This window comes from Falco naumanni, chromosome 4 (assembly GCF_017639655.2).
Source record: "Falco naumanni isolate bFalNau1 chromosome 4, bFalNau1.pat, whole genome shotgun sequence".
Classification (NCBI taxonomy): domain Eukaryota; kingdom Metazoa; phylum Chordata; class Aves; order Falconiformes; family Falconidae; genus Falco; species Falco naumanni.
This window is the reverse complement of record NC_054057.1, coordinates 72,418,255-72,434,823: the sequence shown is the minus strand read 5'-3', so window position 1 is coordinate 72,434,823 and position 16,569 is coordinate 72,418,255. Positions and strand designations below refer to the sequence as shown.

General features: G+C 37.5%; 1 protein-coding gene across 25 annotated transcripts in view; it reads left to right on the top strand.

The window, feature by feature from the left end:
- RBFOX1 (RNA binding fox-1 homolog 1) overlaps positions 1-16,569 on the top strand; it is a 916,301-nt gene that overhangs the window by 823,733 nt on the left and 75,999 nt on the right. For all 25 annotated transcript variants that reach the window (XM_040592408.1, XM_040592428.1, XM_040592416.1 and 22 more), the window contains 2 exons: positions 1,488-1,548; positions 7,046-7,099. In XM_040592408.1, the coding sequence (XP_040448342.1) occupies positions 1,488-1,548; positions 7,046-7,099 (115 nt within the window). The remainder of the gene's footprint in view (positions 1-1,487; positions 1,549-7,045; positions 7,100-16,569) is intronic.

The window sequence follows — 16,569 nt, the reverse complement described above, 5'->3', positions numbered from 1 at the left end:
GAAAGGTGGATGACAGAATTAAAAAAAAAATGAAAGCTTTAATATTTTGAAGTTATTTTGGATGTTTTGTAAATCAATGGGTGCAGTAGATTCCAAAAACCAGCCAACAAAAAAAAGAAAAAAAAAATTGAGAACAACAAAAAAAGAAAAAGTGTGACAGACAAAACAAAAACAAACAAAAGGTTGGTTTTTTTGTTTTTTTCGTTTGGTTTTTTTTTTTCTTCTTTTTTTTTTTTTTTTTTTTTTTTTTTCTGCAGGGTTGATGTGGGATCCACAGTGGCTTTCAAAAAATTAAAATTGGGAAAGAAGCATCCAAAAGATGTACAAGAAAACAAACAAACAAACAAAAAGCCAGACTAGAGACCGAGCAATTTTAGCATTTAATTTTTAACGAAACTATCAGGCTACTTTGGCTCGATGGCCTGAGCCATTCATACCTATTAAAAAAACAACAAAAATGTGTTTTAATACCACTGGATCCCCTTCAATACTGCCTCAGTCGTATTTGTTAGAATAAAAAAATACCAATTGAAAATGCTGTCGTCTTTTGAGTAAGATGTTGCATATTTTGCCTTTTCATTTTCCCCCTTCGACGGTAGCGCTTAGGGCCCTCACCAAACTCTCAGTAACCATGGTAACTGTATACATACCCATGCTGGCGATGGTGCTGAATGGTAAGTGGAGAAGTCCATCTGCCGTTTCACGTATTTAGCGCTGATATACCACGTGAATTTTTTTGACTTGTTGTATTAAGTTTTCTTGATGCTACATTTTTTTCTATATTGGTACGCCTGTAATTGAGTGTACGTTTTAAGCAAGCCTGGGAGGCACTGATTGGATTGAGGATATGACTTCGTGCACATCTTACTCAGATTGTTAACTCCATATTGTGTTAAATAATGCACCCTCTTTTTATCCTTTTGTTAGCTGTGATTTTAAAGCTTGAATGATTTTGTTAATTCTTGCAATGAAAAAGGCTCTTGTTCCAAGTGTTGAATGCTAGATGTTGCTTTTCCAATGGTACTTCTCTTCTAAAGGGTTATGTTGCACACTGCTAAAATTCGTTTGTCCCTTTTTTTGACATTTTCTTTGTTTCCTTGTACCTTGTCTCTTTCCTTTCTACTCCACTGCATGTTCCTTCATATGATCTTTTTTTCTGTTTTGAGTATTTATTGTATCAGTGTTATCATGGAATACAAGCATGCTCTTAAGTCTTAAATTATGCAGTACCTTTTAATTTGCTTTTAATGTCTTTTTATTAAAGTTTAAATGATATGATGTTGCTTTATTGAAATGATTTGTAAGTTAAAATGGTTATGAAAGTAAATGTAATTATAAATAGTATGATTTTGTTATGCTCCTGTTGCCTTCTATAAATTAAATTGCATTTTATTTTTACATGACTAATAGCAGTAATAATGCATGCATTTAATAGTAACATGGACTCTCTCTGTAACCCTTTCTAATCTGGTGTTCTATGTGCTTAGGTAAATAATGCAACAGCACGTGTAATGACAAATAAAAAGACCGTCAACCCTTACACGAATGGTAAGTGCATGAGATCTGGGTGCGTTGTTTTAATGTTGGTGCATGTGAAGCCTTACGCTTCTGCGGAACGGGTGGGCTCATCTTCTCACGGAGTGTCATGGACGCGTCTCCTTGGGCTCAGGTGCTGTCCAGCGACCTAAAACATCATATGGCTGGGCGTAAATTCCGGCTGCGTAGAGTTCAGCTAATTCACAGCCGTGTGGGCATAGCATGCGTCATATTGCCTGATTGGAATCTGTGTGATTAACCACAGTGGCCTTTGTACAGGAAAATATACCTGACAGGGGAGCATTATTCTCTTTTAGCTTTGTGCAGTGTTAATGTTGCAATGAATGAACTAATCGGAGGATTCAGTTTTGCTTGGATGATGGAGGTAGGGAGACCAGCAAGAATAATGTCTCTGTCAGGCATGAGATACTTTTTGGTACCAAGACACACATCTAGTCAAAGATAATTTTCTGTTTCTTCTTTCCACACATTCTTAGAAGTAAAGGGCAAGCTGTAAGGGGTGCTGCTTCCAGGTTGTTTTGGGTTTTTTTCCTGGAAAAATCTAAATTCCAAGCTTTCTAAAAAAATCCCTTCTAATACCAATCTAAATTGTTATAAAGTATGTAAAAATGTTTCCTTTGGCAGTAGTTTCCTTGGAGTTCTTTGCATTCGCTAGTTCAGAAAATTCTGACAAGTTCCAAACTCAACAATGTCAAACAATAATAGATCAATTGAAGTTTGCAATTACATTTTCTAGTTTTACTAGACTGCGTAGTTATAATTGTTTCCTTTTCGATTTAATTGAGGTTTTGCCATCCAGTAGAAAGCAGGTGAAATCTACATGTACATCAGTAAATGTTTCCACAGGTAGCTTAGGTTCTTCCATGTTGAAATGAAATAATGGATCTTATTTTCTGTATCTGAGGTATCATTAAGGAGGTTTTACTAAAACCCTAGGCAAACAGTGGCTTTATTTTTTAATGAAAGAGTCATAATTTTTTCCTACCACAGTAAAAATAAAATATAGTAATGTGTTTTTTTTTTTTGACATGTGATAATTGAACTAGTTAGAATGATCTGGAGAAGAGTCTGAAATTCCTCATGCTTTCTCAGAAATTGTTTTCTTCCTTTGTTTTGTATGTGGATGTGGAACTTGGCAAATGATCCAGATGGGAAAATCTCCCTTTTTACTGGCTTTAAAACATCTCGCTGAATCTAGCGAAAGAGACATGAAGCTTGACTGGATCACATAACAAGATTTTTTTGCAAAAAGGAGCTAAATTAACTATACGCATGTGATACTATGAACATTGTCTGCTCTATTGTAATGACAAAAGGCTAAAAATAGTTTTATTGTAAATTTTGATGTATATTTTTAATTCATATTATCCCAAGGCTTCCAAACTGTTAATTAGCAAATAACACATTGCATATCAACACATCCAGTGCTGAAGGAAGGGAATGCTTGAAACAGAGATGTGAAATTTTTAGGGGTCTGATTTTAGAGGAGGTTAACCTCTGTGTCCTGCGCTGCAGGATTACGCAGGCCATACATTACCATTTATTAATATCCAAACCAAGGAAGATGAAAGGCTGCTGTTAAGTTGTTCCCACTTACACTGTTTTGTCTTTCTGGACTAAATCTCACCAAAAGTGCGAAATACCTTGTTCAGTGCAGAACAAATAATATTTATGTTTGTAAATCCAGACATCCAAGGTGTTGCATGTAGGATGTTCTTTTACACACTTTTTGAGGGTATCAACCAAGACAAACTCTGGTTGTAGTTCATACAAGTTGTGGTTTTTTGGTTTGGTGCTGTGGGGTTTTGTTTTGGTTTTTTTAATGCCTGAGGTCCACTAAAGCAAACACACAAGGAGAACAGTGTTCTTCTTGCATAATCATTACAAGCGACAAGGAATGAAGTGTAGACATGCAAGGTGCTTCATTTAGTTTAATCAGTGCTTGTATTATCAGTCATCCTGACATTGTATGATTCTAGTTCTTTATCATTTTGTCAGGAATTAACCAGTGCTATAGCTGATTATTAAAGATTATTGTTCTCTGAAGTAAAGGTCTAATCTTTTAAATAGGACATAAGGCTAGTTTTTCTATGTTCTGTAACCATATTAACATTTGCAAGATGCTTCTGACATGGATAACCAGAAACATTTTGCTTGCGCGTGCCTATCTCTTCAAAGCCACTTTTTTTTTAATGTCTCTTTATTTCTCAGAGTATGTGGTGACTGACATGTTATTGGCAGGTATTCAAACCGTAGCTGGGGCATAGTATTATGTAAAAACATCAGGCACCAATAGTTATTGTAATTTAAAGATAAGATATGCTCTGTTTTGTCTTTCATTCCTGAATACTGGTGGTTGTTTGATAACAGGGCTCATGTTGTAAATATGATTGCAAAAGGCAGTAGGTTTTAAAGCACAAAAACCTACTGTTTCTTTAAATATATGCAGCTTCATTCAAATAAGTGGCTTGCTTTTGTGTCCTAGGTGGTGTTTGAAATAAGTACGCTTTCCTGTGACTGTCAACAATTCCCAAAATGAACAGTTAATAAATGCTCAGTTGCTAGGAGAGCTTTTTTATGCAAGTTTGTTATCAGACAGGATGATTTTGATGGCTCACCTCATGTGCTTTGGAGGTAGAACTGCCTTTTCTTTGCAAATAAATTCAGTATCAGGAGTTCTACTTGTTCGCAAAAATATTTCAGAGGTATTTTTAGATGTTCCAACCTATCCCGTTCACACTTATACTTTCTTCTGATGCCCATATTGCAGTTCAGGGCGTTCATCCAGGTGTTACATGGAATAAAGAATTATGAGCAAGTAGATTCAGAGAACCGTAGCAATGAGTGAGGAACATGAAACAGAGATCAGTAGAGGGAAAAATATGTTTTAAAGTTTATACTTGCGGTGCCTTGAATTTGAGGCTTCTGATGATCTAAACTTAGATGCAAAATCACAGCTAGTGACTATTACCACAGTTAAATTCCCTCCTGCACCCCTTCCCTCCCCCCTCTGTGTGCAAACAGGAGAAAGCAAATGGTGTCGCAGGGCTCCTCTCCTGCCAAAGCGTTCCTCCGGCCATGGGTGCCTGTCTGGCCTGTGAAATGAAAATAATCCTCTCTGCACCGCTGTGCCCCACTTCCTACCAAAGCTTGTTACACTGTGCAGTGGGATTATTTTCTTCCCTTTAGCGTGCTTAGCATGCATTTCTTTGGATGACTGTACATACAGGGTGGGGTTTGGGGAAGGTGAAGGGGGTCTCGGTTTCCTTGTTTGGTTTTTAAGGTTTGAGCTTTTATAGTTTAAACTTGAGGAGGGGCGTGGTATTGTGACAGTAAGAAAAATGCACAAATTTACACCCACTGCAGGGATTTTGCCTCCTCCAGCTGCCGAAATAGGGTTACCTGGCAGCTGCTTGTTCGGATACATCAACTAGTATCACACTTGATTAACCCACAGCTACGGGCCAGCACATTGCTAGCTGGCAAAGAGAAAGTTAAATTTAATTACTGTTATTTTCACAATGAACGAAATTTCCTGTATAAGCTTTACAAAGTTAGGTGAGGCAGCCGTCACTGGGAGAGAGGTAAGGAACTGATGTACGAGAGTGGCCTTCAGCTGTGAAGAGCAGCCTGCGTCTTCCAAGATTTTTTCTTTCTCTTGGAAAATTGTGGCACTGTTAGTGTAACTTAGACCTGAGAGCTGTCTGTCAGCTTCTTTGACAGCAAAAGCTGACGGGTCTGAAATTCAGCCCAGCTTTCATTTTGAATGGTGTTGATCGGTGGTCTTTCGAGGAGATAATGAATTTGAAATATTAAATATTTCCCAAACAATAAAAAGTTAGATTTTTTTTTTACTGAAAGTCTCAAAATTTGGATGATTTTCTGTCACGTAAAATTTTACTAAGAGTAAAAAAAGGTAGGAATAGTTTTCTTTGGTGTGTTTATTGAGATTTTGGGATACACTTTTTCAGTTTGATCATGCATTATGGTTTCATGATCTTCTGCTGTTCTTTTGCATTACGTGATATGGCCAAGGCAGAAACAAGCCTCAATATAGTTTGCATTTAAATTCTTCTGATCTTGGCTCTTCTGATTTTGAAAAGCCTTGTTGTCCCTGATTGTATTTTGTTTCCAGCAGCATATAGGATCTATTTTAAGTACCATAGCTCTTGAGTTTACAAGATGCTTTTGCTCAGGTATTTTTCCTTTGTTCCCATGTACAAATGGGGCTTCCCAGTCCCCTGATTCCAGTGTGCTTTTCGAAAACCCCTATTTTATCACTCCTAGTAGTTAAAATAATTGTTCAAACACTTAAAAAAAAAAAAAAAGTGTGTGTGTGTGTGGGCGTTCTGTGGAGTTTGGAGGTAACTGGGAGTGGGTCTACCCATGGTTGAGCAAAACACAGTAATTGGCACTTTACCGCAGCTGAGAAGGCAAATGAGTTCACCAGTGTGTTCTCCTGCTGTTCTCTTACCCCTTCCCCTTCAATTGCTTCTAGCACTGTCATCTGTAGCATGACATGCTTTGAACAGGCTTTGCTCTTGCAGCAAGCCTGCGTGCTCCGGGCACACCTGGAAATGCCACGTCGGGTGCAAGGACACAGTTAGGTGGATTTTGGCCAGAACACACAATACGGAAGATCTGTTGCTTCTGTGCTTTGGTTTTATGCCAGCTGTGGGAGGACAGTGATCATCTGAGAGGGAGGCAGTGGCTGCATTCGTACCACTTCAGAGCTTTGCAGAGTGTGACCACAGCATTTTCATACAGGGCAGCTACTTTACAGCAACAGGCTAACAGCATTTACCGGCTGCAAGCGCAGGCCTGCCGGCGTGTGGGAGCGTGCCCGTCACTGTCCTGCTTCAGTGCAGACAGCTACATGTACAAATGCAAAGCGAAAAAAGTCTCCAGCATTTGCCTGGGATCCCACAGTGTGCAAATATCTTGTGTCACAAGAGACATTTCCACACAGTGTCTAGGCTTTTGTTTTTCCCAGACTAGAATGAAAATGCCCAGATTATTTGATTGCCTTGTAACCTACACTAACACAAATTTATCAGGAACGTTTCTGTCCAGAATATGAACTGTTCTGGCCTCTCTGGCTTGTAACCAGGGAGTTAAAGCAAGGAGAAAGGACTGATCTAGTCTGGTACTGCATGATACAGGGATGCCTGAACTAGTTCTGACTTAGTTCCCTAACTTAAGGGAATAAGTCCATGGCAGCTCTGCATTGCAGCCAAGGTAATTCACCTGATAATTCACACCAGTACTACGTGTCCAGAGGATACCTTGTGTCATTACTTACTTCTGTACTTCAGAGCCTGATATTAAAGATCAGAAATCTAACATGCCTATAAACGTTCTATTAAAATAACCTCTTTAGAAGCCATTTTATCTGTATAACTTTATAAAAGAAAATTTAAAAATCATTATTATTATTATCATCAACAATTGTAATATTAACTTTGTTATGTCTTTATGTTTGCTGCAGGCTGGAAATTAAATCCAGTTGTTGGTGCAGTTTATAGTCCAGAATTCTATGCAGGTAAGGATTACTCCATAGTTGTCCATGCCATATTTTATTTTAGTATTCTTTAAAATGTGCAAAAGTACAGATTATGTGTTTGGTGTGACATTTTGTTTCTTGTTTTGATTCATGTTAACTGTAAGTCATTTAAGTTTGTGATGCAAGATTTTAAGTCACCTGGGCATACTGAAGTTTATGTAGAAGATATGAAATACCTTTTTATTGGAAAGTAGATAGCATAACATGAAATGTACTGCAATATCCCAGTCTTACATGAGATTTTATTTATATTTTATTTCTTGTTTTATTTTATATTTCAGTACAGTCATTTTCCTCCAGGAAGTATTTAAGCCTAGTGAGAAATAACCTATCTATAACAAAAGAATCTATCTATAGATAAATACTTTTTGTATATATGTGTACATAGACACACATAAGTATAGAATATCTGTGTTCATATTTTTTTTTACATTTTTCTTTAGATTTTTTATTTAGCTATTCCATTTCTTAAAACTTTTGTATTTTTATAACTGTATTCTATCACTTGAGTCTTTGCTAAGACTGAATTCTGATCCTGGTTACAATTTGGAATTAATGAGATACAGTCTTTCTGCTGGAAGTCAGTCATGGCTAGCAAGTTTCCAAATGTGCTTTAGCAACACTATTAAAAACAAACGTGGTTGTACTCCAAAACCCAATTGATTTCTGAGGAATTGGAATCCTGCCCATAAACATCACTGGCAAGTCCAAAACAGCCAGTTTTTGAAAGCTAATAATTTACATCTAAGACAGAAATAATGCCTCTGAACCCAAATATTTCTAATGGGTAATAAAGTTACCTTCCTTTCTTAGGTTCCAAAATCACGTATGAATCTGCCATGACTTCCATGGGAAACTCTGAGCGTTTTTCAGTTTTCCATTTGGATCATTTTTTCAGTAGTCTCTGTGTGTATGCACTGGATACAAATACCTAATTATATTTTAAAAACCAATAATATTTATCCATGGTCACACACATAGTAATTGAGAATAAAAAGGTAAATGCAGAATACATTCTTTGCAGCAAGTAAAGAACAGGTATTAGGGCAGCAGTTCTCACAGATGGTGGTTGAGCACGGGAAGGGTTGCCCACATAAGCTGGGGAATCTCCATGCCGCCACTAAACAAAGCTGCAAATCTTTTGTCAGTTCAAGGGACTTCAAGAGATAAAAATTGTTAAATAGGACTACTGCTACAAGCAGATATTTATTTTTTAAAAACTACCTATAATATATCCAGTGCCATCTTCTAAGATAGATGAAAATGTTCCAATTAGGGTAAAAGTGGCACAGTATAGTAAAAATACTAACTTGTCATTCATGGAATTGCAATATTTAGTGTAGGGAGAATTTATTTCCTTCTTTGATGTATGCCTACATTGAAAACAGGAATTTAACATTGATCTTGTTTAAGTAGTTAGTGAACCAACCCTGAACCTGCATAAATTAGAAAGTCAGTTATTAGTCATTTTATATAAATGACTTTGTGTTAATGACAAATATAATAATATTCCCATAGTACAGTAATCAATTTTCTAATACGTATGCAGAATTAACAATCTGACTTATAATTGTCTCATGAAGTAGGGCATGAAGAGTTCACATAGTTTGTAAATTAAAATCAATATTTTCAATCTCTCCTGAAGGTAATTTTCCTAATTTACTGGACTTTTCCCTAACATTTATTTTGTCTTTTAATTATAAAATGGCAGGTTATTGATTTTTTTGTATAACCTCCTAAAGTCCCAAGTGCATTTTTATTGCCAACACAAGGGAGGTGTTTGCCCTTCTTAATGAGAATCTTTAATTACCATTAGAAGAGTATTAATTTAATTTTATGACTTATGACATGCACTCCACCACACCTATGCAGAAAGTTCTATCAAGATACTTCACATATTTCAGATGTTTTTCTGTTTATACTTGCAGGCAGTTCTATTTTTGGGGTTTTTTTCAGAATTTATATCAAATGCATATTTACTATACTGACTGAAAGATAATTTTTTTTCTCAGACATTTAAACTTCCTTTTAAGCAATTTAAATAAAAAATAAAAAAAAAGAGAGCGAGCTCTGTACAGGTCTCTTAAAGCCGTTAGAAAATGAAACAGTAAAAGAGCAATGTAGTTCTTGCATGCCATAATAGAGTACTGCAACATATTTTTCCTTTTGGGTTCCCCTCTGCCACCTTATTTGGAGAAGAAGCAACTGCATTTTTGAATATTATAAAATTATAAATCTGATTCTTAAGACAGTCAGAGTTGTAGTTACTTGGTTTAATTATTGTCACCAACACTGCCATGTTAAGATTGTACCAACTCTTTCAGTCAGTGCAAGAAGTTCCTTTAGCTTCTAATAAATGATGAAAAATTTGGCCAGTTCTGAAATAAAGATGATACATGTGCAGAGGAATTGTTGATTTAAAGTACCTTTAATCTTCATAAATAAATGAAAAAACAGAAGGTTATACAAAGCTGTCAGGATGGCACTGATGAATGGCAAATTCACCCGTTTCTCAATTGCTGGTGAAGACACATGCCGCAAGGCTTAACCGTATTGTACATCATATCTGCCAACTCATTTCTGTGATTAAATATTCCATCAGTGCGGGCTATAAGGCGGTAAAGCTTAACAAGATTCATAAGATGCACCACTTGAATACACATAACTCACTTCCTTGGATAGAGAGCACCCCGCATGCAAAAGAAAATTAGAATTGAGTTAAATTACTCCATAAGACAAGATCAATAGAGAAAGGAAAAGATCCCCTAATGCAATGCAAATCGAAGATATAGTTATGTCCTGACAACTTGAAGCAGACAATTAAAGTCAAATAGGGAGGAACGCAATGTAAATCAACCCTAAAACCTTGAAGATAATGGTAAACAGTAGGACCAGTGACATGATTGTTATAGCTGTGCGTTTTTTCTGAGTGTACACTTCTGTAAAAGAAAACCTTTGAGGAAACACATGACAGCTAAAAATGGAGACTGTAAGATACATAGCAGATGCACAGCAGACACTATCCAAGTAAAGTATTACTTGGGGACTGCAAAGTACTGTATATTTCCAAAACACTATAGTTTTTTCTTCCTCAGTAGCCCTTCTAAGACTGTTTTTCTGACTTTGAGATGCTCGTGCTGTAGTAAATTAGAATGCTGCCGAAATACAGCTATTTGGGTCATGTGGTAGTAGCATTAATATAGATTTGCAGTGACATGTTTGTGCAGTGTGATGTGATGCCATTGTAATCCTGCACCCTAAGCCAGCCTCCCCAGCAGCTACCGACTGCGGCTGCGCTGGTGAACCGGCGGTGGCACAGCTCTGCCCTCCCCACAGCTCCACTGGGGGGTCCTCAAAGGACATTTCATAGAAAACGAAAGGCCGGTGATTTTTTTCATTTGTCATTTTTAGCATTTCACAGAATTCTACTTTCCCATATATCATAATTGATAGGTAATTTTTAAAAAGATTACTTAGGTCAACGTAGTTTCCTTCTAGTAAATAAAAAGATAGTATTAAGGTGCTTTTCCTCCTTATGAGAAACAAATGCTTACTGAAGTTATCATTTCCATTTCAGCTTACCTTTTGAGCAAACTCTTTATCGAGTCCTTTGGCAGGTCCTAACGAGGGCATTGTAAGAAGCACTGTGTGCTTTGTCTCACAAAGTTTTCATGTAAAATGGGACAAATTTTTCATTTATTTGTATATCCATCCGTTTTTAAATCCTTCCCACAGTGACCCATCATTTTGCTGTGTTAAGCTAGAGCCTGTTACCTTCCCCTATGCACTCATCTGTGGCTGGCAAAATACAGATTTGCAGTTCAGTTTCTTTACTGGAAGTACACTGGTACTTTATTACCATAACTTGTGACATTCTTTGTTTCTTTGGTTTGTTATAATATTATTTTTACCTGCTTATTTATTTTTATATAGTATATATTTTAGCTGTAGTACCTAGCCTTCCTTTCAGCCTTGGACAGTCTGAAAGCAAAGTTCCATGTTATTTTCTGTTCTTGCAGATCTTTCTTTTCTCTTTTGGTTTTTGGAACAATGAATTTTGAGCAATCTCTTGCGCTCTCCTTACTGAGATATAGAATGTCGTTGCATCCGTATTACTGCCTCAGTCCTTTAAAGCAGATAGCCTGAGACACAGTAAGGCCTTTTAAAAAGATTTTGTCCTTGTCAGTGGCAGAAACTCCATTTTAGGGCACCTACCTGTCGGAGAAGGTTCTTTTTGACGGTGGCAGTATGCAGGGTAGGGGAGAAGATGTTACAGAAATTACCTGGAAAAGTGGTGAATCTTCTTTCAAAGAACAGTTGTATTTGCAGTGACCCACATGAGGAAATATCCTTGCCTGGTCATAACCAACAAACAATATTTCAAAAATTTTGACATTTAAGTTGGCAGTGGAGAAAGAAATTACTTTAGCCTAGTGAAGAAGTACCATTAGAAGAAGTCATGGAACACAGCTCAATGACAAGTAATAGAGATCCCATTCTCCTTTTACATAAGTGACTAATGACATCTGTGGGTTTTTTTCCTGAATACTCATGAAGTGCTAAAAGTTTTTCAGAAGCTATTTTCAAGATTCATGCTATGTAGCTGAGTAGTTGTAGTCACTTCATAAATAGTATTAACTCGGTGAGGACAGTTGTAGGCACCCAGTTTCTTGGGCACTTAGTAGTTATCATTCCAATGTGGCTTGGAACATTTTCCCCATCAGTTAAAATTAAAGAAGGGGGAAGAGCTTGTGCTTTTAACTATTTTATATTCCCTCAGAAGACAGAAAAGTTTTAGATGCCTGGGGTGTTTTAGCATGCTGTGTATTTGGAAGCTAGCAGTATCTCCAAGAAGCAGATTTTGTAACAAACTCCCTTTCACAAGTTTGTTTAAAACTTTGAAATCTAATGTTATATATAATCAGGAGGTGAAGAAATACCATAGTACTATATATATATGTATAAAAACATACACTTAAGTAAGAGGAATCCAGGGGAAGAGAGGATTCCTGTATGTTTGCTAAAACTAATTCTCTTTGTTCATGTCTTAAAGCATCTATTTCTGGAGTGTAAGAGCACCTGGGATTCATTTCATCTTTCTAGTGTTTCTCTTTGAATTTAAATGAGTCTTGCATAAGCTCAGCAAATACCCTAGAAACACTTCTTAGTGGAGGTGTTTGGAGTTTTTGAAGCTGAATTAGATGCTTGCACAGCAATTCTAATCCTAGGGTAAAAGTTCGCTGTACCATATCTGTAAGGCATAGTTTCGGTGAAAATTGGCTGTCTGTCAGTGTAAAGATTAATTCATCTTACAATTTGATTATATACACTAAGATTTGAACTTAGGCATTGACTAAGCAGTTTTTCCTAAATAAACAAATTCTCAATATTGTTAGCTTAAGAGTTTAAACAATTTTCTATGGAAAAAAATAATTATTGTTTAATGTTCCATCTCATATATAGATGCACCTTTTCAAAGCATAAAACAAAGCTGTAACTGTTGTTTCCAAGACTGTAATGTTAAAGTCCCATCATACAAATGATGGCATCCTAGCTAGATTAACACCACTGATGACAGGTAATGCATTTCTAAAACTTCTGTGGAGCTTTTACAAGCCATTATAGTGGAAATGCTGGTTTATGAAAGATTAATAAAGGCAGTAGAAAAATGGAATTCAGCATCTGTATTAGCTATTTACTCCGAAAAATCTTCCAGAATTAATTATGCCTTATGCTACATTATAATGACTTTTTCATTAAAATGTATACTGTCATGGAAACTAAACAAGGATTATTCAAAGAATAATGCCAATGACTTATTTTTTGAAAGGTTAATTTTGTTAATTGGTTATACATATAAATCTGGAGCAAGGTTAATCGACCTATATTTATCATTGTATCGAAGCCTGCACATTTTAAAGAGAAAATCACAGATACTGTCAGTATTACCCTTTTAAAGATGTTTCTTCTGTTTGCATGTATATTTAATAACACAGTATATACTGCAGCTTTGATACTGTTCCTATGTGATCGCTGAAAGAAATTCTATACACTTGATTATTTCATGGTGCATCGTGAACTGTAGATAGAGCTTTACACCAGAAGATAGGGAATGGTTAAGAGGGGAGTTCCAGCTTCTCCTATGCAAAAGTTTGGGAATTGTGGCTACACTCTGGTATAAAGGAATCGATTTTGACTGGATTATGATGAATTTGTGCAGAAATAGAATCTGGAAAAACAGAAACTGTAAATTTGCTGAAAGCTGGAGTTCATTCAAAACAAGGGAAAGGAGGTGCTAGGTTTTTTTCGGGGGGGTGGGGTAGGGGGGTGGGCGCTGGATCCATTTGCTTGTTGGTACAGTTGCTGAGACATAGGTCTGGAGGTGACTACACAGCAAAACCACACTGATCCTATCTCACTACTTGGAGTCAATGGATTTGGAGTTATTAAGTGTAAGTCAGTGCTGCATCCCCACTATGATGCAGTGTCAGCAGCCTTACACCGTTCCCCAGTAAGAGGTCAGATCCCTGATGCTGGAGGTTTTTCTAGAAGTCGTGTCAGTAGTTACTGCATGTAGACAAAAAATACTCTGAGATGACAAAACTCTGCTAACTAGTTGATGGTGATGGGTGCAAAACACAAAGTTGAGGCAGGGAGGCAAGGTGAAGAATTGTTCTATTAGCTGTTTTGGTGTGGAAAAAAAAACATGTAGAAATGAAGTAATACATAGGAGAACAGAAAAAGTCTATTTAAGTTGGTATCGGAAAGAAGGAAGCAGGGCCAATGAATGGCAAAAGTTCTCTCGCCTCTGTTCCTTCTGTATGCTTTGCATGTGTTTTGCAGAGGAGTAAGATGCCTTTCCTCATGCTGACATCCTAACTCAAAAACCTGCTTTTCCCTTTGAACTGCTAGGTAATAAATTTCTGCAGTGGTAGTTCTGCTGGGTGGCACTTATGAAAATTTCTTATTTTCTTTAGGTAAACTTGCTCCTCTTATAATGTCTGACCCAAAGATAAAGCAATGTGCATGAGGTAGGCTTGGAATGATAAATTCCTGTGCATGAGTAAGCCTGAATTCTATTTTAACATGTTCTGGGAGTTGGTGGGTGAATACAGGACCAGGTATAGTCATAATTAAATATGTGATTATGATTGCAGCTTATTTGATTTAGTACCTTATTCTAGCACAGAACACCACGTGTGGTAAAAGTACGTTGTAGTTAGCTCACGGGAGGGAAATCCACTGACCATTATTAAAAACACACAGAAGCTGCTTTGGGCTTGGGAAGTCCCTGAGCTGCAAATGGTTGGAAACTAGGATAGCACCTGGGAGAGGACAATCATGCTTGCTGTCTTTGAATACTTTACCTTAGGCACATGCTTTTGATGGTTTTGAAAATATTATATGTTTTGATTATATCCAACATGTCAAAATGCCACCCAAATGACAACAAGGTGGTTGAGACTAGAGGGGCCGTGTGATGGTCACTCTTGCACTACAGTCCATGGCCACCAAGTTAAAGTATTCAGATCACATCTTGACATTTAGTTTTGTAGAGAAATGATCTGTTCAGCTGAGTTGCCAACTACTCAAGTAGTCCACTTATCTCCGATACATACCTTTGTTTAGTTTAAGGCTGCTTTTGTTTGAAGGAGCGTTCTTCTGTGCTCCTTCCGTTTTCTGCAGGGAGCTGGTATAGTAAGTTTGAGCAGGCCCCTCCCCAGATCTCACGTAATTGCTGTGGAATGCAGTGGTGATCATACATAACCTGGACATTTCACACCCATGAAATAAGATTTTTGACACTGGACAGACAGTTCTTAACAAAATCATAGAATTGTGATTGGGACTGACTCCTGGAGGTCGTGCAGTCCAGCTTGCTTTTTGAAGCAGGACTAACACCAGTGCTACATCAGGTGAGCCATGTATTTGTATACATCCACAAACAGAGATTTATAATCTCTGAATATGTTTTCTAGTGCTGCATTGCCCTACTAGTGAAAAACATTTTTCTGATGTCCAGCCTTAAACCTTCCAAGCTAAACCTGGTGACCATTGACCTTTTATATTGCCATCTACTGCCATTCCAATGAGATTTTTGGCTCCATCATCTTTGTAACTTCCTTCAAGCAGAGAAAGCTTTTAGATTGCCTTTTAACTTCCTCTTTGCTAGACTAATCAAGTTCAGTTCCCTCAGCCTCTCCTCACAGGACATGAGCTCTAGGCCCCTGCCCATCTGTTTCACTCCAACATATCCTCTCAATTTTTTCACATTTCATTCCAACTGGAGTAGCAGCAGGTTTAAAAACTGGATGCAGTGCTCCAGGTGCAGTCTTGGTAGCACCAAGTATGTGTTGGGGGAATAACAAGAGTTCTTGATCAGCTGGCCATGTTTCCATGTTTCTCCTGATTTCCCCTAGTAACTTTTACCAATGTTACTTTAATAAAACAAAAGCAAGCGTTCTGATCAAGCAGGAGCTGTACTGCCCTTTCTTTGTTATTACATTGCTTCCAACTTCTTGTATGCTTGTTCAAATGTTTTTTATTGTGGATAAAATCGATCGATCTTTAAAGGGCTAAAAAGAAAGTTAAGTACTGTGCTTTACTCACGAAGAGAGTCTTCTAAGGAAAAAAGTAATGCTTGGACTTTTCTAATTTAAACATCATTCTGGTGGTTAGTGAAAATGTGTTCTGTGGCTTCCTGATTAGTGATGCATCAAAAATAAATTAAATATAGTGGCAGCCTAAAACTGTCTAATTATAAACATTAGACTGAGATTTATTTTTTTTTTTCCATAACTGTCTCCCTGGCCTCCTCTTGCATTAGTTTGCAGCATTAACATGTTTTTTAAGTAAGTATGAAAATTATCCCTGCTTGCCACATGCTGGCTTGAGGTTTGCAGAGCAGTAGATGTGGAACAGTCTGTCTGCAAGGAGCTGCATGGGAGCCGTCCTGGAGGCTCCGTGCGCACACACTGACAGCCATACGTCATGCAGCTCGGCTTCTGGACAGCTTTGAACCGTGTGTGCTGGGGTTGTCTGCTTCAGGGGCAAGGCTAAACCTGGTGCAGAGCGGATTGTGCAGACTGTGGATGATGTCCGTTTAGAGGCTGGATATAAACCCGCCGGGTTTACAGCTACTGCTGCCGTCTCGCTTGACAGCCCAGGTCAGCCTGGGTGGGCACTGGCTGGACCTGGGCTCTGGGCTGCGGTAGGCATCGCAGTGTCCCATAGAATCAAACTGAGACTGTCATTCAGCTACCAGCTATGGATATATGTAAAAAGCAATGGCTTAAGGAGCTCTAGAAGGAATATTTAAGACAAACTACAAGGTCATCACTATAACGCTTGTTTGTTCAGGACTGGGTGGGATATTTGCAATGCTAGATAGGTTAATAGCAGTTATGCAGAGGAATAAATTCCTCTGATTAGAAGAATAACAAAGTTAG